At 36.1% G+C, this 24,803-nt stretch overlaps 1 protein-coding gene across 3 annotated transcripts in view; it reads left to right on the plus strand.

The window, feature by feature from the left end:
• Positions 1 to 750: 750 nt before the first annotated feature.
• The window catches only part of LOC115977186 (dicer-like protein 4), a 34,129-nt gene continuing 10,076 nt past the window's right edge, over positions 751 to 24,803 (plus strand). Inside the window, exons 1-22 of one of the 3 annotated variants that reach the window (XM_031098887.1) lie at positions 751 to 904; positions 1,022 to 1,209; positions 1,732 to 1,909; positions 4,439 to 4,549; positions 4,809 to 4,949; positions 5,067 to 5,139; positions 6,704 to 6,768; positions 7,557 to 7,700; positions 7,789 to 7,911; positions 9,963 to 10,101; positions 10,298 to 10,394; positions 15,696 to 15,888; positions 17,338 to 17,498; positions 17,594 to 17,800; positions 17,936 to 18,201; positions 18,301 to 18,575; positions 18,653 to 19,086; positions 19,304 to 19,404; positions 22,497 to 22,702; positions 22,842 to 23,051; positions 23,831 to 24,292; positions 24,373 to 24,645. In XM_031098887.1, coding sequence (XP_030954747.1) covers positions 899 to 904; positions 1,022 to 1,209; positions 1,732 to 1,909; positions 4,439 to 4,549; positions 4,809 to 4,949; positions 5,067 to 5,139; positions 6,704 to 6,768; positions 7,557 to 7,700; positions 7,789 to 7,911; positions 9,963 to 10,101; positions 10,298 to 10,394; positions 15,696 to 15,888; positions 17,338 to 17,498; positions 17,594 to 17,800; positions 17,936 to 18,201; positions 18,301 to 18,575; positions 18,653 to 19,086; positions 19,304 to 19,404; positions 22,497 to 22,702; positions 22,842 to 23,051; positions 23,831 to 24,292; positions 24,373 to 24,645 — 4,053 coding nt within the window. In that variant the 5' untranslated portion in view covers positions 751 to 898. The remainder of the gene's footprint in view (positions 905 to 1,021; positions 1,210 to 1,731; positions 1,910 to 4,438; positions 4,550 to 4,808; positions 4,950 to 5,066; positions 5,140 to 6,703; positions 6,769 to 7,556; positions 7,701 to 7,788; positions 7,912 to 9,962; positions 10,102 to 10,297; positions 10,395 to 15,695; positions 15,889 to 17,337; positions 17,499 to 17,593; positions 17,801 to 17,935; positions 18,202 to 18,300; positions 18,576 to 18,652; positions 19,087 to 19,303; positions 19,405 to 22,496; positions 22,703 to 22,841; positions 23,052 to 23,830; positions 24,293 to 24,372; positions 24,646 to 24,803) is intronic. The other 2 variants (XM_031098888.1, XM_031098889.1) reach the window with 2 other exon arrangements.

A 24,803-nucleotide genomic window follows, 5' to 3' on the forward strand; every position in this document is an offset into this window, starting at 1 on the left:
TCTTATATTTACTGAAGGGTCACATTAGTTACAGGCAGGAACGAATCAAAATGAAGATTTTCAGACTCAAAGAATAAAAATAAAAATAATCACAATCTATCAAAAAAAAAAAGTTACTCTTAAATCTTAATTAACAAAAATCTAATATGAACAACCAATGACGTAGCTGTGTGGGCCTGTGGCTTTTGGAAAGAGCAAGGCACCTGGAAGATGCTTCACAAAAAGCACTAGATTAAACTGGGAATCGAATCGCAGACCTTAGATCGCAAGTAAAGTCATTCATTTCGAGGCCCCACACAACCAACCAGTACGGAAACCTCTCTCTTTGCTCAGAAAACAAACCAACAAACCAACAAACAAAATGTATGAAAAATGCTAGAAATAAAGACTTTTTATCAAAAAAAATTGTTAAGGTAGTGCGTAGTTATTGATAAATAAAAATATGATATTATTGATGGATTTAAATAAGAATTAGTAAGAAGTTTAACACATTTTAAAACTTACTAATTTGGTATTTAAATTTAACTTGGTTTTTAAGATAGTTGAAAAAAAACCGTATTTAGAAACTAAGTTGGTTTTAAGAACCAAATTGGTCAATTTTAAATTTTAAATTCTCTTAGATTTTTTTTTTCTTTTTTTTTTTAGAAAGAATTCTCTTGAACTTGGCTCCAAAACATCAAGAAATTTTTTTTTTGAGAGTATGAATTATATGCTCACGCAAAGACTTTTGTTGTTGGTCGGTCCATTGGTCTTCTCTCTCTCTCTCTCTCTCTGTCACTCAAATACACTGATACATATACAAACTCGCGCTCTCTCTCTTTCTCTCACACACACACAAACACAAACACAAAACAGAGATTACTGACAAAAAGCCTGAGTGAAAGAAAGAAAAACAACGATGATGGCAAGTGCTACCTAGACTTGTTGATTCTATATAACTCTAGTTTATGGTCATTCTTATTATCTTGTTTTGTCTTATTTCTCTTCTCTTCTCTTCTACTTCACAACTTCGAGTCCACAGCAGCAGCACACAATGCCAGACGGCGGAGACGATCGTCCTACCGCCGGTACTACGGAGTTTGGTGCTACCGTCGCCACATCCTCTTTGGGTGTCTCTGACTCTGGGGTTCATGTTGATCATGATGATGGAGTGGAACCAGGTTCAGCAACTCATGTGACTGATAAAGATCCTAGAAAGATTGCCAGAAAGTACGTTCCTTTTCATCTTTATGCTTCATTTCTCATCTGGGTTTTCATTTTTATTTTTGCCAGAAACTTCGTCTTTGAAAAGTTGGTTTTTTTTTTTTTGGTTTTTGTGTGTGTGACTTTTTCTCTGTTTGGCTGCTGGGAAAGTTGAGGAAAATTTATGTAGAAAGGGTTCTATGCTTTTGAATTCTATATCGTTTTCGGGGATTATAATGCTTGATTGACATGGGCTAAAATAGTGGTGCCACACTTAGTTCTTTGAGTTCTCAAACTTTCTGGGTACTCTCTGAATCATAAATTTTGTGTTCTTGCTCTACAATTTTTCATAGAAACTGGGCAAGTAACGAAATGCCGGGGTTTATGCTTTTCTTAAGGTTTTGTTTTCAGAACACATAAGCACAGCTTAAGCAAGCCAATTGTGTTTGGCTTTGCTGGTTTAAATTGTAATGCAAAATTTCTTTTTTCTTCAGAAGATAGGAGGAGCTTATTGTTGGTTATGTTGTTTTGTGATTATGTTTTCTGAAGGTACCAGTTAGAGCTATGCAAGAAAGCTCTGGAGGAGAATATAATTGTTTATTTGGGGACAGGTTGTGGGAAGACCCACATTGCGGTACTGCTTATACACGAGCTGAGTCACTTGATAAAGAAGCCCCAGAAGAACATATGCATCTTTCTTGCCCCTACGGTGGCTCTGGTTCAGCAGGTAAGCTACTATCTATTATCTATTTATGTTGGTTTTATAATTCAAAGTTCAGTTTTGGGTTGTATTGAAGTTTGAGACAATCTTTGTAGTTTATATGGAATATATTGCACAATAATGTACTTGTTTGCTCCTTGGCTTGGTTTTTAGTGCTTATGTATGCAATTTCTCATTTCTAATCTAGAGTTTAAGAAGGGGCTTTTTGATTCTATGTGCATTCACCTTGGAAGGGAGTTTTGCATTTAATAAATAGAATCATTTTTGATAGGTAAAAATAATTTTATTGAGACGAGACTGCCTCGTGAAAATAGTCACGAAGTAGCCTACAAAATTACAATTGGAAAAATATTTACATATGGATCAACTTTATGAAGGAATGAATAAAATTACTATTTGTGAGACTTGATACAAAAGACCACTCATAAAGAGAACTAATGAAAGATACTTGCAATTGGATTGACGTGCACTCCACATCTTCAAAAGTAGGCTGATTTCTTTCCCTCCATATAGTCCACGTCAAAGATAAGGGTGTAAGGTTCTAGATATCTGAATTAGGTCCCCTACTCTGCCACCCACATAATCAATCAAAAATCTTCTTTGGTAATACCTACCAAACCCCAAACATCCTGAATATCAAACTCCATAACTCAAAGGCCACATTACAATGAATCACAAGGTGGTCCACGGTCTCTCTGCTACAATGGCACCTACAACACCAACTCACCATTGAGTAACTCCTCCTGATGAGTTTCTCACGGGTAAGAATGTTCCCCCAATTTGCCATACACAAAAAAAGAAACTATCCTATGAACATCATTACACCTTACTGTGAACTCATGATTATGCTATGAACTCATTGCTCCTTGATATATATTAACAAAATCAAAATAAGGCTAGACTACCAGAAAATACATAAGTGTCAATTGGTATCTCATTACCTTTGAGGACATATCGACCATATTTTACTAGTTCGTATAGTAGCACACAAGTGAACATTGCCAGCAAGGTTTCTCTTAGAATTTATACATTAAAACAAAGAGTTTTCAGCAATTAGGATATTTATGCATATTATAGTTTTGACCAAATTATCCATTCTTCATTAGTTATTTTGCCCACAAACTATGAAATGTCCACGTTGTTTCTTCTTCTCATATGTTACATGCACGAATCAGGATAGGCAGTAGTCCCATTTAAAAACCAGTGAATTCCGTTAAGTGTTCAACCAACTTCATTAGCACTTTAGTAGGTAGTAGGGCTCAAATAAAGCATTAAGATCAACGTTCTATTTATTTGAGCTAGATTGCACTTGACTATTAGCATTTGAGCAATAATGATTGAGCATTTAATAGATATCTAATCATACTTGTAAGGACACGTTTTGATCTATAGCCCAAGAGATTTGGACAATGGCCCAATAAGCCCAAAATGATAAATTTGTTAGAAAGTGGGCTTGTTAATGAACGTTCAATGAGTTAAAGTATAGATCACAGTAGGCTAGTTGGTGTTAGAACGAATAAAACAAACAATTTGAAAAGAAGAATACTCCTTGGTCAAGTTCGAGGATGGTGTGTTCTTATATATTTCTCTTAGACTTGTACAAATATTCAAGTTCTTGGTTACATAGTTGTTTCTTTTCTGGTTTTTCTCTAATGATCCCTTCTGTAATGGAATCCTCCTCCTATTATACCCCTTTCCTTCTTTCATCTTAGCCTTTCACGTGTAGATCAGATTGCTAATCTCCTTGATACTTGTCCCATCAGCATCTTCCTGAAGTATTTCTGGGTAGCTGTGAGGCTAGAAGTCACTATTTAGGTATCACCTTCACATTAATGCGGCCAGTTGGTTAGGTGCAGAGTATTTAATGCGGCGGTAGCAGCATTTTTCCCAGATATTTCTCAATTTTTTGTTGACTTACTTCTCTCTGAAGCTTATCCTCCTAAGCACGGTTGCCCACTGCCCAGTACTTGATGGGTGGTTGGACTTTAGGCTTCCACTCTGTTGGCTGAGGAAGGGTGGCTCCTTGGACAACGTCACCTGTTTATTATGACCAGACCTCTTCCTCGGCCTAATAACTTACTTACCTTCGCTAAAACTTATTTTTCCTTGGGCTCTTTGATGTCTTCTGGTGCGGCCCACGGCCTAATATCCTTATCTGGGTCTTTCATCCCTACAATACCATTTCATTCCACAATCATAGAGTCCATTAATTTTCACTTTTTCTTGACATGTTTGGTTGAATTTTTATAATAATGTACTTGTTTATTTGATTGTTATACCTGCTGTGTAGACGGTTCTTTTCTTGTAATTATCCATGTACATGGTTTTTTATTGCTAACTTTCCCTGTTTTATGGCTAAATTCAGTTGATGTACAAGTCATGGCCAAGTTTATTTAAAAGATCTTTTTTTATTTGCTAGTTGTATTTGGTAACTATTTTTTATTATAATGTAAAGCATAAACGCAGTTGCTTCCAGTCTGTTGTCACATGATTTTAATTGGTGCTTTTATTTTATTATTATTTTTTCTGTCTTAGCAAGCCAAGGTTATAGAAGACTCTATTGATTTCAAGGTTGGGGTCTATTGTGGGAACTCTAAGCAGTTGAAATGCCATGAAGACTGGGATAAAGAAATTGAACAGTATGAGGTAGTTATACTAAACTGATCTAAAATTTATCACCCAAATTCATTCTGCACGTGGATGTATTCATCCTTCTGATAATTGCGAAGTTATTGTTGCATATAATGTCGTCCTCTCATAGTCAAGTGTTATGAGATCAACCTATGACAAGAATTTTTCTTAATTCCTTTTTATTAAGTTCAACAATTGAAAACGGGAAGTTACTTATCCCATGGCCACTTCATCGTCCTTGAAATTTTCTGTTTATGCCGTTTGTTTTCTGCAGATTCTAGTTATGACGCCTCAAATACTTCTGCGTAACTTGGTTCATCGCTTTATCAAGATGGAGTTAATTGTACTTTTGATATTTGACGAGTGCCATCATGCTCAAGTCAAAAGCAACCATCCTTATGCGGAAATCATGAAAGTAAGGGACTCTTGCTCACACTTACAGCTAACATGCCTCACAAGTTCCCACATGCTTCTTTCTGGTCAGTAGTTTGATATAATTTTTTTAATGCAAATTATCTTGATCATGTTCTAGGTCTACTATAAACCTGATGTCGGAAAAGTCCCCCGTATATTTGGCATGACTGCATCTCCAGTTGTGGGAAAAGGTAATTTGATGTTACGTTTTTGTTTGAAATTTGGAAATCAAACCCAAAGAAATTGTCTGAACATACCAGTTCTTTCATCATGTTAATTTACAACTTGTTTGGTATATTATTTCTGATATTTAATGTTTGAATTGGAGGAGTCTAGACAAAATGAACTGGGAAAGAGTAGTAGTCAGTGGCAGAGCAGCGTGTAAGGCCCACAATTCTGAAATTTTTTATAATATATACTAAAGATATATAAGTTTATGAAGTTTGGCCCCTCATAAAGAAGAGCCCCCTCCACACCCCCCCCCCCTCTCTCCCAAAAAAAAAAAAAGTCTAGCAAATTTTCATTTTGAGTTTTGGATCATTCTTGGTTTTAAGGAGTTATTGATTTTATTAAAATTCCTATTTGGCTACACACATTTTTCATTTAATAATTTTCTTTTATTTATTAAAAAAACCCGAATTGGAAATTTTAAAATCTTTCTTACTTATAAAAAAATAAAAAATAAAAAATTTAACTTTATAGGTGATAGACTGATATTGCTTGAAGAAAAAGGGGGGATTATTTAAAACAAAAAAATTATAATAATGGTGATTTTTTCAGTAATCTGATTGGTAATAGACAACCTTTGTTTATTCATTTATAGTTTAAAAGGATGATAATGTATCAAGATTATAAGGTATGGCTTACTCTAGTACTAAAAACAAGATTTTTAGTTTTCTCTCACATACATAACTTGGTCCTCCCAAGAAATTTTTTTTGGCTCCAGCCTGGTATCAGTGATAGGTACTGCATATTGATGCTGTGTTTAGTTTGATTATTAGATACATGCTACAAAAATTTGTTGCTACTCTCCTTTTAGATGGTAAAGCATTGGAGTTTTTAAGATTTCTTGAACTAGTAGTACTTATCGAAAAAAACAAAAAAGAAGATTTCTTGAACTAGTAATTTTGTTGTTTTTTGAACAAAATGTTGTAGTCTTTCCTTTGCTTCATAATAGTAATTCTGATTTAAACGCTAAAGTGAATCATAAAAGTAATTTTGATAAAGAGTAGCACTGACGTAATTTGGTGAATCCCCCTAGTCTTGGACTTTATCTAGGTTTTTTTTTTTTTTTTTTTTTTGGGAGCAATATATGAAAAAATTAAACATTATAGTAGGTTGAACATGTGAGCTAGACTGCTGATAAAGTCTAGAAGGGATTGTGCCAGAAGCCGAAGATTGATTCTGCTTTAATCAGATTTGAAGTGGGTAGGGGGTGGGAGTGGGCTAGTGAGAGGATCCCCTTTTTGTGTAGCCTGTTTTATACCTTCTAGTGAAAAGAAGAAATAGAAAAAAGAATTGGGCTGTTAAATTTTTTAAAGAATTTTAATGAGGGATTTAGCCTCGCACTTGCAATGGTCAAGGTATGTTATAATCTTGATTCTCTTGTAATATACCTTATTGGAGATCCTTGTGTTTCTGCCTAATGATAGTTCTTGAGACACTGTTCTGGTTATGTAGTTCATGTCTAGGTTGTCAATAACTCACCCCACTTCATTATACCTTAATCTCTGCATGTATGTGTTACTCTTTCAGGTGCTTCTGATCCAGCAAATTTACCAAAAAGCATCAATAGTCTTGAAATTTTACTTAATGCAAAGGTGGGCTATAGAACTGTTGATTTGAGCTATAATATGCGTTGATACAATCCTTCACACTCTTTTCTACTATTGATGATGGTATAAATTAACGTTGTTAACTAGATTACTTAAGACAACTTATAAAATTTCACAAGATTTGCTTGTGCCCCCTAGATATGGTACCTTACAAAGAGCTATTTTACATGTTAAAGTATTCTTATCCTTTTAATATACATAACCAACCAGTGTTCTTGGAGCTCCCTCTTCTTTTTTAATTAAATATAATTTTACTTGTATATAATAATAAAAAAATAAAAAAATGTTCCAAGGTGGCATGTGGTGATCTTGACTAGTGCTCTGTTCCCTCACTTAAGTGCCTGTAACTCTTTTTTTTTTTTTTGGGGGGGGGGGGGGGGTGTGCGGTGAGGAGGGGGTTTGTATGCTACTTTATTTTCATTGATGCTCTCCATGGCCTTTGGTGCTGTTTGCCTGAATCAAGCAGTACTTGGTTTGGCCTAGGCATTCCAAAATCCAAACCACAATAAGGTTAATGGAATTCATAAACCATCTTCATATGGGAGAACCTAAGGAGAGCTCACAAGGCTGTTCTTAGTTGTGTTTATGTTTGACCCTAAGTGTACTTTGTCTGCATGTATATATATCTGACCTACAAATTGTCTCTGCCATTTATGCAGCAGAGAATAGGTATGATTTGTATCTTTAAACTACAGTTTGCACTTAGGTCTGATACTGCAACATTTGTTTGATTAAAGTTTTCACTTCATGTAGTTTTCCACGTTGTTTTGTAGGTTTATTCTGTTCTAGATAAGGAAGAATTGGATACTTTTGTGGAATCTCCTGTAGTTAGAGTATATGATTATGGTCCCGTTCCAAATGGCACATCTAGCTACTATGTCACACACTGTAGTAAACTTGAGGAGATGAAATGCCAGGTATATTGTTGTGGCATTTATTTTGGTGATAACTTTGCTTTCCTCCAACTAGGTTTCACTTGTTGCTATTTCTCTGTGATATGAGCAGTGCATATCAACACTTAAAAGGAATGATCACCAAAGTATGCTGAATGCAAAAAAACTACTAAGCAGAATTCATGATAATATGATATTCTGTTTGGAAAATCTTGGCCTTTGGGGAGCATTACAAGTAAGCCATTGTAGCATCCAACCAATGTTTTTGGTTCTTCAAAATATTTATCTTATTTGTTCTTTTTACCCCTTGGTTTTGTGCTGTTTTCATTCAGAAATACTAATGTGTTTGTTGGTTTAAATTTGTCTAACTTTTTTCCATGTATTGCTTTTGTCAATGTTGCACAAACTTCTGTGGTTTTTATCTTCTGCTGATCTCAACTAATGTTGATGCAATCATCTCTAGAACATACTTATTTCTAAACAGCTCTGAACTTTTCTGGAAATACAACTGCATCTTAGAAGATTTCTTGAATGTGTGCTCATTATTGTGGAAAAAGAGGTTGAGTGGGTGTATGAGGGAGGTTAGATGTAGGTTTTATGGAGGTTATTGATAGATAGAGAGGAGGGCGTGGTGTGTAACTGGAGTGGGTTTGGCTCCCTTATAATTTGTGTTTGAATTTTTGAATGTTTTTCTGTAGACCCATATGGACATGCGTGAATGACTCATAATGCAACTAAATATCACAAACTTTGAGAATAATAGAAGAGTGATGAAGCTGGCCTTTTCCCATCAAATACAGTGCAAAGTTTACCAGCTTTGATATTTTGAGCCATGGTGTTTCAACATGTTGTCATTATGGAGAAGTTCTGTTTGTTGGATCATTCTCTTTTGCTGGCTGCCAAGTACGAATGTAATTATTATAATATTTTGTGATTCACTTTTGAGAGAACTGTTCTTGTGGAATTTATTAAAATTTTTATGTAGCAAAAGTAAAACTAATTTGAAAGTTAAAGCTTGCAATGCTACTTGGAAGCACTATTAATTAGATGAAGACTATGAGATATCTTGGTTATTACCGGATATTAGTGTCTATGACTGGTGAAAGTTCTGAGGACGGTGCAGGTGGAGTAATATGGTAGATGATGTGGGATTTTTTGTTAAGTTAAATGATTTTTTCTTTTAATATTTTTGAAAAACCATATTTGTGTATTTTGGTGGATATCAAGTCAAATTCTGTTATATATTTTTTTTGATAAGTAAATTCCGTTATATATTGTTATTGTTATAAAGCTCTCACAAAGGGAGGCGTCCATTCTTTTCCTTGGAGAAGCATTTGGAAGGTGAAAGTTCCTAGTAGAGGCTTTTTTTACATGGATTGCCACTACAGGAAAGATCCTTACTTTGGATAATTTGAGAAAGAGAATATTTGTGTTGTCAATTGGTGTTGTTTGTGCAAGAATAGTTGGAAATCTGGGGTTCATCAGCTTATCAATTGCATCTATGCTTGAAGGTTATGGAATTTTGTCTTATGTTTGTTTGGGGTTTCTTGGGTGATGCCAAAGCATGTGGTGGAGTTGTTGGGGCAATCCCACTGTGTCTCATGTGGACCTTGGAGAGAGTAAAATCAATCCACCTTTGAGGCGGAGGAGCCCTCAATATTGGATTTGCAGTGTTTTTTTTTTTTTTGTATGATTGGATGGCTGTGATGAGTGTTCATTTCTTCTCTTGTAGAGTTTTTAGATTTATGTACTTTCTGTTGATTCTTGCCTTTCCTTTGTACATGAAGGCTAGCATGTTTTTTTTTTTGTTCTTTTCAATAAAATTTTTAATTATTAAAAAAAAAAGGATGGTGGATATTAAGTTGCTTTTAGGAAGGGCCTTTGGCTGTCCTGACTTGTGTTTTATTTTTGTTTACTTTTTTTTGGTGGGGGGGTGGGGGGAGAGCGGGGAGTGGAATGTGATGGAGTAGTGGAATCCTCGGCTAATTTTAATTATAATTAAAGATGAGAATCAGCTTTGCATGTTGTTGGACACCATTCATCTTGTCTATACCACATGAAACCTTTTCTCATATGATGTGATAGACCAACATGATATGTTAGTGTTGCCTTATCAGTTAGGAACCTTTCTGTTCAATAACTATAGTGTGCAAACTACATATTCTTGGTGTTCAAGTGAAAGTAGAGATGCTTCTTAATTCCAGTAGCCGTAATTATGTGTTCTTCAATTGGAGGTTGCTTGCATGCTTGTAATTTTCTATCTTGTTTTGTTTTCCCCTTTTCAAGGCTAGTCGCATTCTTTTGACTGGTGATCGCTCTGAGCGGAACGAATTAATAGAGGTGGAAGAAAATTTCAGTGATGACTCTGTATGTAACAGATATCTAGCTCAGGCTGCTGAAGTCTTTGATTCTGATTTAATGAAAGGTATTAGAATGTGTTTAGAAATATTTTGGTTGCAGCCAATAATATCTTCCTGGCAGTATCTCTATTCAAATGATCATAACTTAGTGTATCAACAAAGTTGTGTGCTTTAAATATTTGAAATAAGAAAACATTTAATCTATGATTACTATAATTTTTTACTATTATAGTTAATAAGTATTTATATTTTTATCTGTAGATGGCATTGCATCCGATCTGTCGAGTGTGGAGATCTTAAAGGAGCCATATTTCTCAAGAAAGCTTTTACGCCTTATTGGAATTCTTTCATCCATCAGGTTGGTACTAAAAATCTGTGCGTGCGTGGTGTAAGTGCTGATAAACTGTTTTTTGTGCCTTCAATGACAAATATGTCTTTTGACTATTTGACTATTAGTACTTATGAAAAAAGACTAATAGATTAGATTAGATGACTCACTATAACAATCTCTTAAGGAATGGTTTTTTGTGTTTGTCACAGTTCACCTGTAACACCTCTTACTCATTCTATCTACTCCCTCTTAAACTTCAAAATAAGGGAGTGACTCTTTCCATTCCCTCTATTAAAACTCCCAATTAAGGGAATATATGGAATATTCCAAAATAATTCCTTTCATTTCATTCCTTCCCCTCCTCCCAAATGGAGTGTAAGTGGAGATGTGCCTTAAATAGTCTATTCAACTGAACTCAATTAAGCCTTAATCCAAACTAAATTGCAGCTGCTCCATCGATCCCTTTCCAACTAATTGGGTTGTTTCACATCAGCTCTTCTAAAATACAAAAAATGCACAATTTTACACATTTTACCTTAAAAATCACTCGCATCAGCTATTCTAAAATTGTGCAAATTTCCAAAAAGCTACAGTAACCGTGTAAAGATACATGGTTACTGTTCACTTGTGCGTTAATATTTAATTAATTTCTCTCTCTTTCTTTCTATTCCATTTTGTTACTTGCTTCCTTCTTTTTCTTTTCCCTCCATCTATGGCTTTTCTCTTTCTCTTTCTCTTTTTCTTTTCTTTCTTTGTTTCTTCTCCTTAATATACAGTCCTTGCTCATCACCTGTTAGCCTCCACCACCACTCCAATTGGTGGCTCTCCTTTGTTTCCTTCCCATTTTCTTCTCTTTCAACTCAAAACCCATGATAGAGCAGTTCATTTTCCTCTTTGGTGCTCTTCTATTTTCTGCTACCATGCCCACCAAGATTCAGAACCTTGCCAGAAGTGCGAGTGACTGGGTTTGCTCAGTGGTTTGCTAATTTTGGTGGTGGTTTGCTTAGTGGTATCTTGGCTTGAATTTGTTGTGATTTGGATGTGGGGGTTTTGGTGTAGGAAGAGAGGCTGTGATTTGTGTCTATAGAGGTTTGCCATGAGTTTGATTTGGGTTAAATTGTGTTTGTTTGGTGAGAAAATAAAGGAAAAAAAAGGACAGAAATAATAGTAAAAAAATAAAGGAAGAATTAATATTATATTAAAAGAAAGTTTAAAAAAGATAATCTGATATTGGTATTTTTGCTAATGAGTGTGTTGATAGTCGAGTGAAGAGTAAGATTCTGGGGGTTATTTGTAAGCTAGACATTGAGAAAGCTTACGATCATGTGAATTGGGAGGCCCTTCTAGATCTTTTGAAGAGAATGGGCTTTGGGGAGAAGTGGTGTAGATGGATTCGCACTTGTATTTCTACTGTCCAGTTTCTATTTTGATTAATGGGGCTCCAGCTGATTTTTTTGGGAGCACGAGGGGTCTGAGACAAGGGGACCCACTATCTCCAATGTTGTTTTTGGTCATGATGGAGGTCTTAAGTAGGATGTTGAAAAGAGTTGAAGGTGCTGGCTTGATCAGGGGTTTTAAGGCTGATGGAAGACGGGGTGAAGGGGAATGTGTCTCGCATCTTCTGTTTGCGGATGATACTATTCTGTTCTGCGATGCGGAAATGGAGCAGATCCTTCATGTGCGGATGCTTCTCCTTTGTTTTCAGGCTGTGACAGGTTTGAAGGTTAATGTCTTGAAGAGTGAGATGGTTCCAATAGGGGAGGTTAATAATGTTCATACCTTGGTAGAGATTCTGGGCTGTCAGATTGGGTCTTTGCCTATGACCTATCTTGCTATGCCGTTGGGGGCTTCCCATAAGTCCCCTTTTATTTGGAATCCTATCTTGGAGAAAATTAATCGGAAGTTGGCTGGGTGGAAGAAGTTGTATTTGTCAAAAGGTGGAAGACTGACGCTTCTTAAGAGTACGCTTTCTAGCCTTCCTACTTACTATTTATCTCTTTTTACTATCCCTTCGCATGTGGCTAATAAGATTGAGAAGATTCAGAGGGACTTCCTGTGGGAGGATTCGAAGGTTCATTTGGTGGGGTGGGATAAGGTGTGTGCTCCTAAGGCTAATGGTGGTTTGGGGATAAGGAAGTTAACTACTTTTAATAGAGCCTTACTAGGAAAATGGTTATGGCGGTTTGGGGTTGAGGAGACTCTTCTTTGGAGGAGGGTTGTAGCTTTGAAGTTTGGGGAAGAGTGGGGGGGATGGTCTTCCAAGCTAGGTAGGAGTGTTCATGGATGTGGTTTATGGAGAAGTATCCGAAAAGGTTGGGAGGTTTTTAGCAAATATATCTGGTTTGAGGTAGGGGTGGGGAATAGAGTGAAGTTTTGGACAGATCAGTGGTGTGGGGACCTACCACTCCAGCTATCCTTTCTAGTAGTGTATGGGACTATGTTGCACGGACACGGATACGGACACGGACACGAGGATACGGCAATTTTTGAAAAATAGGGACACGACATGGCGGGGACACGGCGGTTAAATAATTAATTAAATTTTATATTTAGGATATTTTTTAATATTTTTAGACATAAAATACGTTTATGTCTAGAATTTAAATTATATAAGAATTATAAATAAGTAAACTAACGCCAAAAATAGTACAATAATACACATAAAATATTTAGAGTACAAATCAAAAGTTTAAATATGTTACGTTCAAATACTAATACTACTCATCAAAAAAAAAAAAATACTAATACTAATACTATAAATAATAGTCAAAATAATAATATAAATTATTTTCTTTTGGACCAATGGCATATCAAAGAAATCATGACTGACATATGGTACTCAATAGTTAAAATTTGAAATTGAATGTTTGAAACTGGCTTTCACGTGGGGTTGGCAGAAGACCCACAAAACAAAGAGGAAATATAAAAAAATATTAGAAAAGTTAAAATGAACGAAAAAGAAAAAGAAAACGTAAATGAAGCAGAAGAAGAAGAAGAAGGCATCTGGGTGAGAGAGCAAAGAAAAAGAAAAAGAAAACGAAAAAGAAGCAGAAGAAGAAGAAGAAGAAGAAGGAGAGAGGAGGAGCTCGCCGATCGGCCCGATCTAGCTCCGGCAAGCGACGGAGGGCAGCGGCAGTAACAGCGGGCAGAGGTCAGAGGTCAGACATCTGTGATTTTTCTTTTTTTTTTTCACTGCTAGCGTGTCGGAGCCGTCGGAGCCGTGTCGGCGGCGTGTCGGAGAAGCGAAAAAAAAAAAAAAGAGACACTCGCCGGACACCGGAATTTGACGAGTCGTACCCGTTCCGGTGTCCGACACGTGTCCGACACTGACATGACGCCAAAAATGGCGTGTCCGTGCAACCTAGGTATGGGATTGCCACTAATAGAGAGGCATTTGTGGCCTTGTCTCTTGAACGGTTGGGGACTGAGGCTCGGAAAAGCTGGAAGGTTCTTTTTCTTAGGGATCCAAATGATTGGGAGATGGGAGATGTGTATAAATTCCTTCATACCTTGGGTTCTAATTTACCTCAATCTGAGCAAGGAGACCGTATGATATGGAAATTGTCGAAGAAAGGAGATTTTAACATCTGCTTGTTCTACGATAGGCTTCGAAGTCCCTTGCCTATTATCTTTCCTTGGAAAGGTATTTGGAAGGTTAAGGCTCCTACGCACGTCTCTTTCTTTGTTTGGACTGCAACTTGGTAGAAGATTCTTACAGGGGACATTCTGCGATGTAGAGGCTTTGATTTTGTTGATGTGCATTATGTGTCGTTGTAATGGGGAGACGGTGAATCATTTGCTTCTCCATTGTGAAAAAGCTTATCAGTTGTGGAGCTTGGTTTTTAGATCTTTTGGGATTTCTTGGGTCTTGCCAAGATTGGTTGCAGATACGTTTTTCGGTTGGTGGAATTGGTTTGGAAAGCACTCTTCTAGCATTTGGAATTTAGCTCCGCTATGCCTAATGTGGTGTATTTGGAGGGAGCGAAATTGGCGAACTTTTGAGGACAGGGACAAATCCGATGACCAATTACTTGCTTATTTTTGTGGTTCTCTCTTTGATTGGTCTAGGGCTTGGGGACTCACCTCTAGTGATTCTCTCCCTTTGTTCCTTAGCTCTCTCCTTTGTAATTAGCTCTTTGTTGTTTTCCGTTTGTTTTCTTGTTTCTTTTTCTTTCTTTCTGTTTGTTTCTTTCTCTGTACTCTTTGTTCTGCCTTATGTTTTCATGAGGTAGTTTCTTGAATATACATCTTTCTTAATTATCAAAAAAAAAAAAAAAAATTTGCAGAGTGGTTATGTAAAATAGAAAAAGTAGGTTTTAAGGCCAAAATAGATGGAAATTTTTAGAGGGACTAATGCGGTTGCTCTTACATGCATCTATTTACTGCCATTATATCTTATCAGGGGTGATTCTTCTCCTCACCTTCTTGTTTGTCACATCCTTCTTCACTATCTACCTTGTAAATATGCAACAATTTTTTTCCTCCCATTTTTTAATTCACCTCTCTCTCTCTCTGTGCCAACACATTGATAATCAAACTGACTGAACTGGATGAGGAGCAATGTTAATCAGAGTTTGAAAAACCAAATAGACACCCTTATTTCGACTAAGTGTGTCCTTATCTAGCATTAAGGAAAAAGCAGCACCAAGAAACAATCAGGCCCCTTGAAGTAACCAAATACCCCAAACAAGAATTTCTTATCTGGGTCAAGCCATCCTTATCCAAGATAGTGAATAACCAACATCGATAACCAAACAAAGGCAAACAGGAGTATCCTTATCAAGATTAAGCTGTCATTATCTGGGATAGTAAATAACCAACACCACAAACAAAACAGGAGTCTTCCTTGTCAAGTTTGAATCGACAATGCTATCGATACTTAGAAACTCCCAGTGACCACCACACCAGCCCAAATAAAGCTCATTGATGGCCCGAAAAACATGATATGCTCCTAAGTATGTTGGAAACCACCATGCTTCTGTCAAAACGGCCAGGAACTGAAAGGAAGAGCTTTTATAAAAACAGGGCTGATGGTCTTGCATTAGGGATTCGGTATATTTACAAACATATTTTTGTAGTTTCTGGAACTGTTTTAAAAAAATACTCCTTTGGAGTTTTCTAAAAATTGTTCTATATAGTGTTTTTTGAGAAGCTATTTTTTAAGAACTGAAAACAGAAAATAGCCAACCAAATGCCTTGAACAAACTTTTTTTTTTCTTATTTATTTATTTATTTTTCAATTTTGAACAAGTGCAAACAATCATGCCCATACATGTATGTGTGTGTTTGTAGGCAACTATTCTGATAAAGCTTGTTTCTTTTTCTCAGGTTACAACCAGATAGGAAATGTATAATATTTGTTAATAGGGTTGTTACAGCGAGATCTTTGTCGTTAATATTACAGAAGCTTAAGATATTAGCATCTTGGAAGTGTGATTTTCTTGTGGGAGTCCATGCTGGACTAAAAAGTATGACCCGGAAGACCATGAACATTATACTTGAGAGATTTCGATCGGGAGAGGTAATGCTTAATGTTTTAAAGATTCTATCATTGGTTTCTTTTCTTTGATGGCATCTAAAAAATAATCAAACTGTACCTAACTTTTCGTAATATATTCTAAGATGCATTAGACAATACGTTTACCCCTTATATGTGCACATAAGGGACAAACATATTGGATGCTCATTTGTTACATGACACTGGGTGCACCAATGTCTGACATGACAACGGGGGTCTTGGTATGAGATTTGTTTGACTTGCTTATTATCAGACATGTATCCATTAGAGATGGCAGACAAAGGAATAGTGCAGCTTGTTGGAAATTACTATAAGCTGTTACAAGAACAATGTTGTCCATGTCTCTATGAAAGTTGTTACTTTATGTGGTATCAAACAAAGAGCAGGGTTTCAGACTAAACTGTTTGAGGATCTTTATTGTAGAAATTGTTATCTAGTGCGATCCATTACATAATTGTTTACATTATTAAGCAATTAACAGATGATATAGGATAGGTTTAGGAGCTGCCCCTTTGGGCGCTTGTCTCTTATTAGCGAATTCTTCATTTTTCAGTAACACTTTTCATATATTTCTTGAATTACTATGACCCAAAAACATTGCCACAAGAAAACCTTCCAATAATTTAAAATTCCCTTCCGATGGCATTGACTTTAATCATTTTTATATCTTGACTGTAGGTCATTTATGCACCATTGAGTATTGCTAGAAAGGAAAAAATTGTATCATTCTAGAAAACCATAGGTGAGGTGTCCCTATTCTAGACTCTTCTAGAAGATACTTTTGGTGAGGTGTCCCTACAAGCTTCATTATCAGAATATTCTTTGTAATATTCTATAAATCTTCTTCTATATACATGTGGAATGAATTAGGTGAGGGCTGTATATAGGAAACAGCTCCTCAATTAGTTGACAAATTACCACTTACCGTAATAGCTTAAATGATGGTGAATCACTTAACCATTATTCTAATACTCCTTGCATATGGAACTAGACTCCCTCTCAATTAGTGGGGTCCAACTTGTGGAATTTTCAACTTTAAATGGGAGGAAGAGTGGAAACATGGTTTGAATTTGGGACTGCCTGATTTGATCCTATAAAAACACTTAAACTATCACTTACCTGACAAGCATACGCTGATTGTAAATGGTGAATTAATCACATAACAAGTAATAAGCTCAAACTTCCCTCAATGAGTGGGTGCTCAACCTGTGCAAGTTTAACGTCATTGGGAAATATGGAGTGGAGACATGGTTCAAAAACCTGTTTTATTTATTGTTATTTTGTATCCATTTATTTTATATAGAGAAACCTGCTTTGATACCTTGACAAATTACCATTTATCCCAATCGTGTAAGCTGATTGAAAATGAAGAATTTAATCAATTAACTATTATTCTAATAAACTCTAGAGATTGAGGCTAATCGTTAATTTCTACTGGTGTTGGTTTGGCAGTTAAATCTATTGATTGCTACTAAAGTTGGTGAAGAAGGACTTGATATTCAGACATGTTGTCTTGTGATACGGTTTGATCTTCCAGAAACTGTTTCTAGCTTCATACAATCAAGGGGTCGTGCACGAATGCCTCAGTCTGAATATGTGTTTTTGGTGGACAGGTGTCTTTTTAAAGCATGCATTGTATGTAAGTCCATCCATTGGTTCTTTTTCTTTTTCTAAATAAGACTAACTACCATTTATGCTATTGATTCAGTGGCAACCAGAAGGAGGTAGATTTGATAAAAGATTTTCAAGAAGATGAAGATCGAATGAACATGGAAATTGTTAATCGAACATCAAATGAAACCTTTATTGGTTCTGAAGAAAAAATTTATAAAGTTGATTCATCTGGTGCTTGTATCAGCTCTGGATATAGCATCTCATTACTCCACCAATATTGTTCAAAACTCCCCTGTGATGAGTATGCCCTTTCACTAATTATGATCATTGTTTCACTTGAAAATCATGAGTTTAATCACTTAAAAACTTTGTGAACTTTGTATAACTGATCATATATATATTTTGAGATGTATTGTATGGTTTCTTTTCTTGGCAGGTTTTTTGACCCCAAGCCAGTATTTTCTTATTTTGATGACTTAGGAGGTACTGTCTGCCATATAAATTTACCTCCCAATGCTCCACTACGTCAAGTTGTTGGTGCCCCACAATCTTCAACTGAAGCTGCTAGAAAAGATGCCTGTTTGAAAGCAATTGAAATGTTACATAAAATGGGTTCCTTGAATGACAATCTCCTGGTTGGGCAAGATGATGTAGATGAAGTCGGATTGGGGTCGGATTCTTCTGACTCAGATAGCTGTGAAGGTTGAAGCATTAAGCCAAAGAAATTTTGCTAATTAATGTTTCTTCTCTTCTTTTTTTCATTATGTCATATCAATTGTCTTTGATTTTGCATGTTGTCAGGTGAGGGTCCACGAGCTGAACTACATGAGATGCTAGTTCCTGCTGTGCTAAAAGAACCGTGGACTAACTTGGAGAATCCTGTCCATTTTTACTCTTACTATATAGAATTTAGTCCTCATCCTGAGGATAGGATCTACAAAAAATTTAGTCTATTTGTCAAAGCAGCCCTGCCTGAAGAGGCCGAGAGAATGGAACTTGATCTTCATCTGGCTCATCGTAGATCTGTGATGACCAAGTTTGTGCCATCGGGAGTTGCAGAATTTGATAAAGATGAGGTAGATGGCATTTGTTGGACAAAATTTTATGATGGTAAACTAATTTTCTGACGTTGTCCAATTTTTATTTTTTACAGATTGTGCTGGCACAGAATTTTCAAGAAATGTATCTCAAGGTCATCCTTGACCGATTAGAATTCGTTCGTGAATCTGTTTCCTTGGGAAAAAGCAATACTTGTGAATCGAGTTCATTGACCTTCTACCTGTTGCTTCCAGTAATTTTGCATGATAGTGATAACAAAATTACTGTAGATTGGAAGATTATTAGAAGATGTTTATCTTCCCCTGTTTTTAGGACTCCAGAAGATGCCATGGAAAAGGAAAATTTTCCTTTGGGCGATCATTTGATACTTGCCAATGGTTACAGAAGCATAAGTGAGGTTACGGATAGTTTAGTGCATGCTCCTTCATACAAACAGGGTTTTTTCTTCATCACTAACATAGTTGATGGAAAGAACGGATACAGCCCTCATTCAGAAACTTCAAGCTATGCAGAGCACTTGTATGAGAAGTATGCAACTAGGCTTCTTGACACTTCGTTGACTATTTATACCATTTTGGATTACTCCTGAAACACATTTTATGTCATGTTATGCCTAATTTCTGCTTATTTAGAGGGAATTTGTTAATATATAATGAACTTAAAAGTGTAATAATAAATATCTAACTTCTGTTGCTTCTCTTTTATTAATTTATTAAATCATTTTTTCTTAAATGTTGGAAGTCAGGTTTGGCGTTCAACTCAAATACCCTGAACAACCTCTTTTACATGCAAAACCGCTTTTTTGCTTGCATAACTTGCTACATAACCGAAAGCCAGAAGATTCAGGTAATTATTTTATTCGGTTTGTCATAGTTCTATTTTTGTTGGGGTTAATTGCATTAAGTGATTCCTGCTTGTGTTGCAATTCTATTAATTTTGGAGTGTGTTGCATCTCAACCATTTTTTTCTGGATGTTTTGTCGGGCTGCATCCTCTGTATACCACCATCCCCCTCATTTGCACGCTCACACACACACACATGTATTTAAAATTCAGTGTATAATTAAGCTTTTGCTGCAAAGATTTGGTGTTTATTGAGCTGAATACTTTTGTAGTCCTAATGATATTTCCATTTAGTACTAAAAGCAATAAGAACCCTGGAACTTCTATGCGACTAAAACCTTTTTTCATATTGGTAATTAAATGTGAACCCTGTGGGTCTTGAAACCCACGACCTACCCTTCACCTGTTCTTACAGGGGAGGTGGTGCCAGATAGAGTTCATTGTTGGCTAACACAATTAAAAGAAACAATACACCGTATTGAAGTTGCTGCATTATTCGTAATCCATATTCAATCGGAGAACTATTTTGAGCTCAGTGGGGTTTATCTACTTGGTGGAAATTAAATGGCAGTGTTGACATAGATAACTTAAATTTTTGGTAAGGTATTTTATTAGCAGGAGATTTTGTGGTTGAACCCCAAGACAAGCTCCCAGCTGGTTTGAAGAATTCTGTGTGTTAGGCTCATGCATGGGAGCTTATGCATGAGGGATTCTTGTAGTAGATGAAATCCATGGTTATCGAAAGCTATAAGCTTTTGAGACAACTAGTAATTTATCAGGTAGGATGTGACTTGCTTTCATTGCTAGACAACAACTAGAATCTACAAAAGATAAAACTCTAAAGATTAGTGTTAGCTTTTGTAGTAGATGGTTTAGGGTCAGGGGATTTTAGAATCGAAAATCAGGAATAGTAACTGGAGTTTGAGAAAGATAGGATAATATAGAAAGAGAAATATAATATTGAATCCTAGATTTAGAATTAAAGCATAAATAATCTTCCATACCTCAAAGAAGAAAATCAGAACTATTTATATGCTAGAAATTCTAGCAAACATTGAATACTAGATGTAGAATAGGTCAGATCACAACCGAGAACTTAAAATGACAAAACCATAATTTGTTCGCTGCTATAGTGGTGTATAAGATACATGTGCTACAGTAAGTTGAATTAAAGATAAAAGGAACAAATAAGAAGGCGAGCAAATATAAGTAATATCTTACTGGATGCTTAAATGAGCTCTTGTTGAGGTGGCACCTCCTCCATTTGTAAAAGAAGGTGGAGGGTGAGGACATGGGTTCAAGACCCACCGGGTATCTGTACCGTATCAATTAAAAAAATAAGTTGACTCTTTAATCTAAAATAAAAGATCTAGCTAATAAAAGTGATATCTTAATGGATGCTCCAAATTTTTTACCACGGCTTGGTTGTTTTCGTTGGATCTTAATGGATGCTCCAAAGCTACTGGGGTACATTGTAACTTGATAGGCCACTGAGCAGTTTTGATTCCTAAAGTTTCAAATGAGTGTTATTTGTCTCTCCGTCCACTTTTGTTAGTTTCCTTACCTATGTGAACTGACAACTTTTTTTAATTAAAAAATTACAAACCAGCTTGGGTCTAATGGAGCAACCTGTTTCTATTTGGGTCATTCCCCAATTCAAACCCAATAACCATATTGAGAGAGAGAGAGAGAGAGAGAGATACGTTTGAGCCCAAACCCCCATGCGATGCTGTCCTCCCTCCCATGCAATGGCATCTTCCTCCCTCTGGCACTCTTGTGGCTGTGCTCGCTCTTTGGTCCTTCAGGTTAGCTTCCATATGCTTGCTGTGAAAACAATGGGAAAAAAGAAAGAAAAAACAAACTTGTGAATCTTATACTCAATTCAGCCTAATACACTTCCTTCACTTAAGCAGAACTGCAGAAGTGTAAAAAACAGTACCCAAAATTATTTTTTTTTCCCAATTTTTGGATTAACAGAAACCAAAAAATGCATGACTAAAAAAATTCTTCATGGGTTTATTTAATTTTCGTTAGGTTTCTCAACAAACTGCACATTGGATAGAGAAAGCATTAAAAGATTAAATATTTGTAATAATTTGATAGTTACAATGAGGGAGGGGGGATTTGAACCTTGAATGTCTTCATTGGAAATTTCAAGAGGTGCCAACTAGTTAAGCTACAAGGCAAAGATAAAATGTTTTTTTTTTTTTTTTTTTTTTTATATTATAAAAAAAGTGGATATTGGGTACTTTAGGAAAAATGACCTTGGTGGCCTTCATAGGGAGCAAGGTTCCGACATTGTTCTTGGATGAAGGGATGACTTTCTCAACTAAAACGTGATTCAGCAATGGAAGTAAACGCTTTGCCGTCTAAGAAGTTAACAATACAAAGTAGCAGAGAGGCCAAAGTTTTGAGAAGTCTATGGAGGGGGCAGGATGGTTTCACATGGGGATTAGAGCTCAAACATTCTCTCTCTCTCTCTCTCTCGTTTCAATTAGGTTACTGGGTTTGAATGGGGGAAAGAGAAAGAGACCCAGATAGAAACAAGTTACTTTGTTAGACCCAAGCTTTTGTGTAATTTGTTAATAGTAAAAGAGTTGCCACATAATTTAAAAAAATGCTACATCATTGCTCCATTAGACACATAGACAAGGTAACTAATGGAAGTTGATAGAGGGAATAGTGCTCACTTTTGAAACTCTAGGGACCAATAGTGCTAATTTAAAATTTCAAGGACCAAAAGTGCTCTGTTGTTAAACTTTAGAGACCAAAACTATATTTTGGCCTTCTTAATATTGAAATGGTTAATGTGAAAGACAGAGGTTGAGTGACAAGTTATTTTATTAAAACAAAAATTGAGAGTTTAGAAATGAACATGACGTTGATATAAAATGTAATATGTGTGGGCATAGGTGCTTTTGTTATACCTTGCTCTCCCTTGGAGCCATTACTCTTTTATCTTGTTTTTGTTTTCTTTAAACAAGAATAATCTTCTTTTTTGACTATACTCATCTCAGTGTCTCTTATAGCTCTCTCTCTCTCTCTCTCTCTCTCTCTCTCCGATTATTGTTCATAAGCATTAATTGTCAAAAACAGAATCACGCGAACTGGAGGAGTACTTTACTGATTTGCCTCCTGAGCTTTGCCAGTTGAAGATAATAGGCTTTTCTAAAGATATTGGTAGTTCAATATCTTTATTACCATCAATCATGCATCGTCTGGAAAACTTGCTTGTGGCCATTGAACTGAAGAAGAAATTTTCTGCTGCATTCCCTGAAGGAGCTGAAATTACTTGTGATAGAGTAAGGCTTTCTCATGTATAGTATTAACATAATTGGCTTTGATGAGAAATGATAACTTTATTGTTGCATGACTTTAATTGCACATGATCAATATTTTTGTAGACCTCAATCACTACTAAAGTTATGAATCTTTTATTAGGTCCTAGAAGCACTCACCACTGAGAAGTGCCAGGAGCGCTTTTCCCTTGAAAGGCTTGAAGTACTAGGTGATGCTTTTCTCAAGTTTGCAGTTGGACGGCGTCTTTTTCTTTTGCATGATACCCTTGATGAAGGAGAACTTACCAGGAAACGTTCTAATGTTGTAAACAACTCCAATTTGTACAAACTAGCAACTAGGAGCAAGTTACAGGTAATAAATGAATTTTAGGATATGATTCTCATCTACTTATTATAAAAAAAATTATATGCTTTTTACTTCCCAAATATGAACTTATCTGTCATTCTATCTTGATTTTTCTTTTCATTTGCTTTTGAATTAGTTAACCGAGAAAATTCAACCAATCATCCTAGTGATGAAGTGCAAAATTTAAGTGTTCCTTTCCAACATGGTTTGAAGGTGATAAACATGGCACCTTCAAAAACTGAAAAACTAATGTGATTGTTGATGGTCAAATGGAAGTAACTATAACCTACACAATTAAATGTTGTTTGATATGGCATGTAATGACCTGAGGAAAGCGATAGCCGCATTTGTGCTTATACCCTCAAAGGACTAGTCAAGCTACAATTGGGACTCCTTGTAGTCATTTATAAATCCAATATCCACCTAGTAAACACTCAATGTGGGACTCAACACACACCTGGACAGCACACACTCAAACAATCCAATCCTATCATATCCACACAATTTCGGTATCACGTGGCACTTCTTTTCTTTCTGTAAATGTAGACATGTAGTGCTCTCTCTCTCTCTCTCTCTCTCTCTGGCCTGGCAAACACTCAACTTGTCTATATTTTAGAAAGTTTTTTGGCTTATATTATTCCCACTACCCACTACTCAATGCTTCCTGTCAGGTACTTCTGAATGGATAAATTTCAGTTAGGAAAATTAGTACCTTCTACGTTACTGATATTTTCTTTTAATTGGTTTTAATATCTAAGTGTATAGTATTTGCTCTCTTATTTCAGGTATACATACGTGATCAATCATTTGATCCCTTGCAATTCTATGCTTTCGGTCGCCCCTGCCCAATAATTTGTAACAAGCAAAATGAAGGTTCTACTCATTCCCAGTCAAGTAATCTAGCGGATTGTGCAAGTTTTAATGAAGTCAGGTGCAGTAAAGGTCACCACTGGTTACATAAGAAAACAATTGCTGATGTGGTTGAAGCTCTTGTTGGAGCATTCATAGTTGACAGTGGCTTCAAAGCTGCAACCAGCTTTCTTCGATGGATTGGCATACAAGTGGACTTTGAAGCCTCACAAGTTTCAAATGTCTGCATTGCAAGCACTAGCTACATGCCACTTAGAGCTCGTATGGACATTGGTGCCCTTGAAAAATTGTTAGGGCATCGGTTTCTCCATAAAGGTCTGCTTCTACAGGCATTTGTACATCCTTCTTACAACCAGCATGGAGGAGGCTGCTATCAGGTATGCACTGCTTCTTTTCTACTTCTGGTGTTAAGCGACAGGCATTCCTCTTTGCTTAATGATTTGATGGTTTTGACCAGAGATTGGAGTTTCTTGGAGATGCTGTGTTGGATTACTTAATCACATCGTATCTGTATTCAGTTTATCCAAACTTGAAGCCTGGTCAATTGACAGATTTGAGATCGGTATCTGTGAACAACAAGGCCTTTGCAAATGTTGCAGTAGATAGATCCTTCCACCAATTTCTCATCTGTGATTCCAGTGGCCTTACTGAGGCCATCAAAATTTATGTGGACTTTGTTAAAACTCCTGCACCACAAGGGAGTCCTCATGAGGGGCCAAAATGTCCTAAGGTAAACGTTGAAACTCTTGTTTTTATTTTATTTTTGGGTGGGGGTGTCCCTAATGGGTTTTACATGGTAATTGTTGTTTACTGTGAAAGTTTTTTAGGGTTTGATAAGTCAACCCTAACACATAAAATATTATTTATATATAAAGTACATTATTTACT

This window comes from Quercus lobata, chromosome 2, assembly GCF_001633185.2.
Source record: "Quercus lobata isolate SW786 chromosome 2, ValleyOak3.0 Primary Assembly, whole genome shotgun sequence".
In the NCBI taxonomy this organism is placed as follows: domain Eukaryota; kingdom Viridiplantae; phylum Streptophyta; class Magnoliopsida; order Fagales; family Fagaceae; genus Quercus; species Quercus lobata.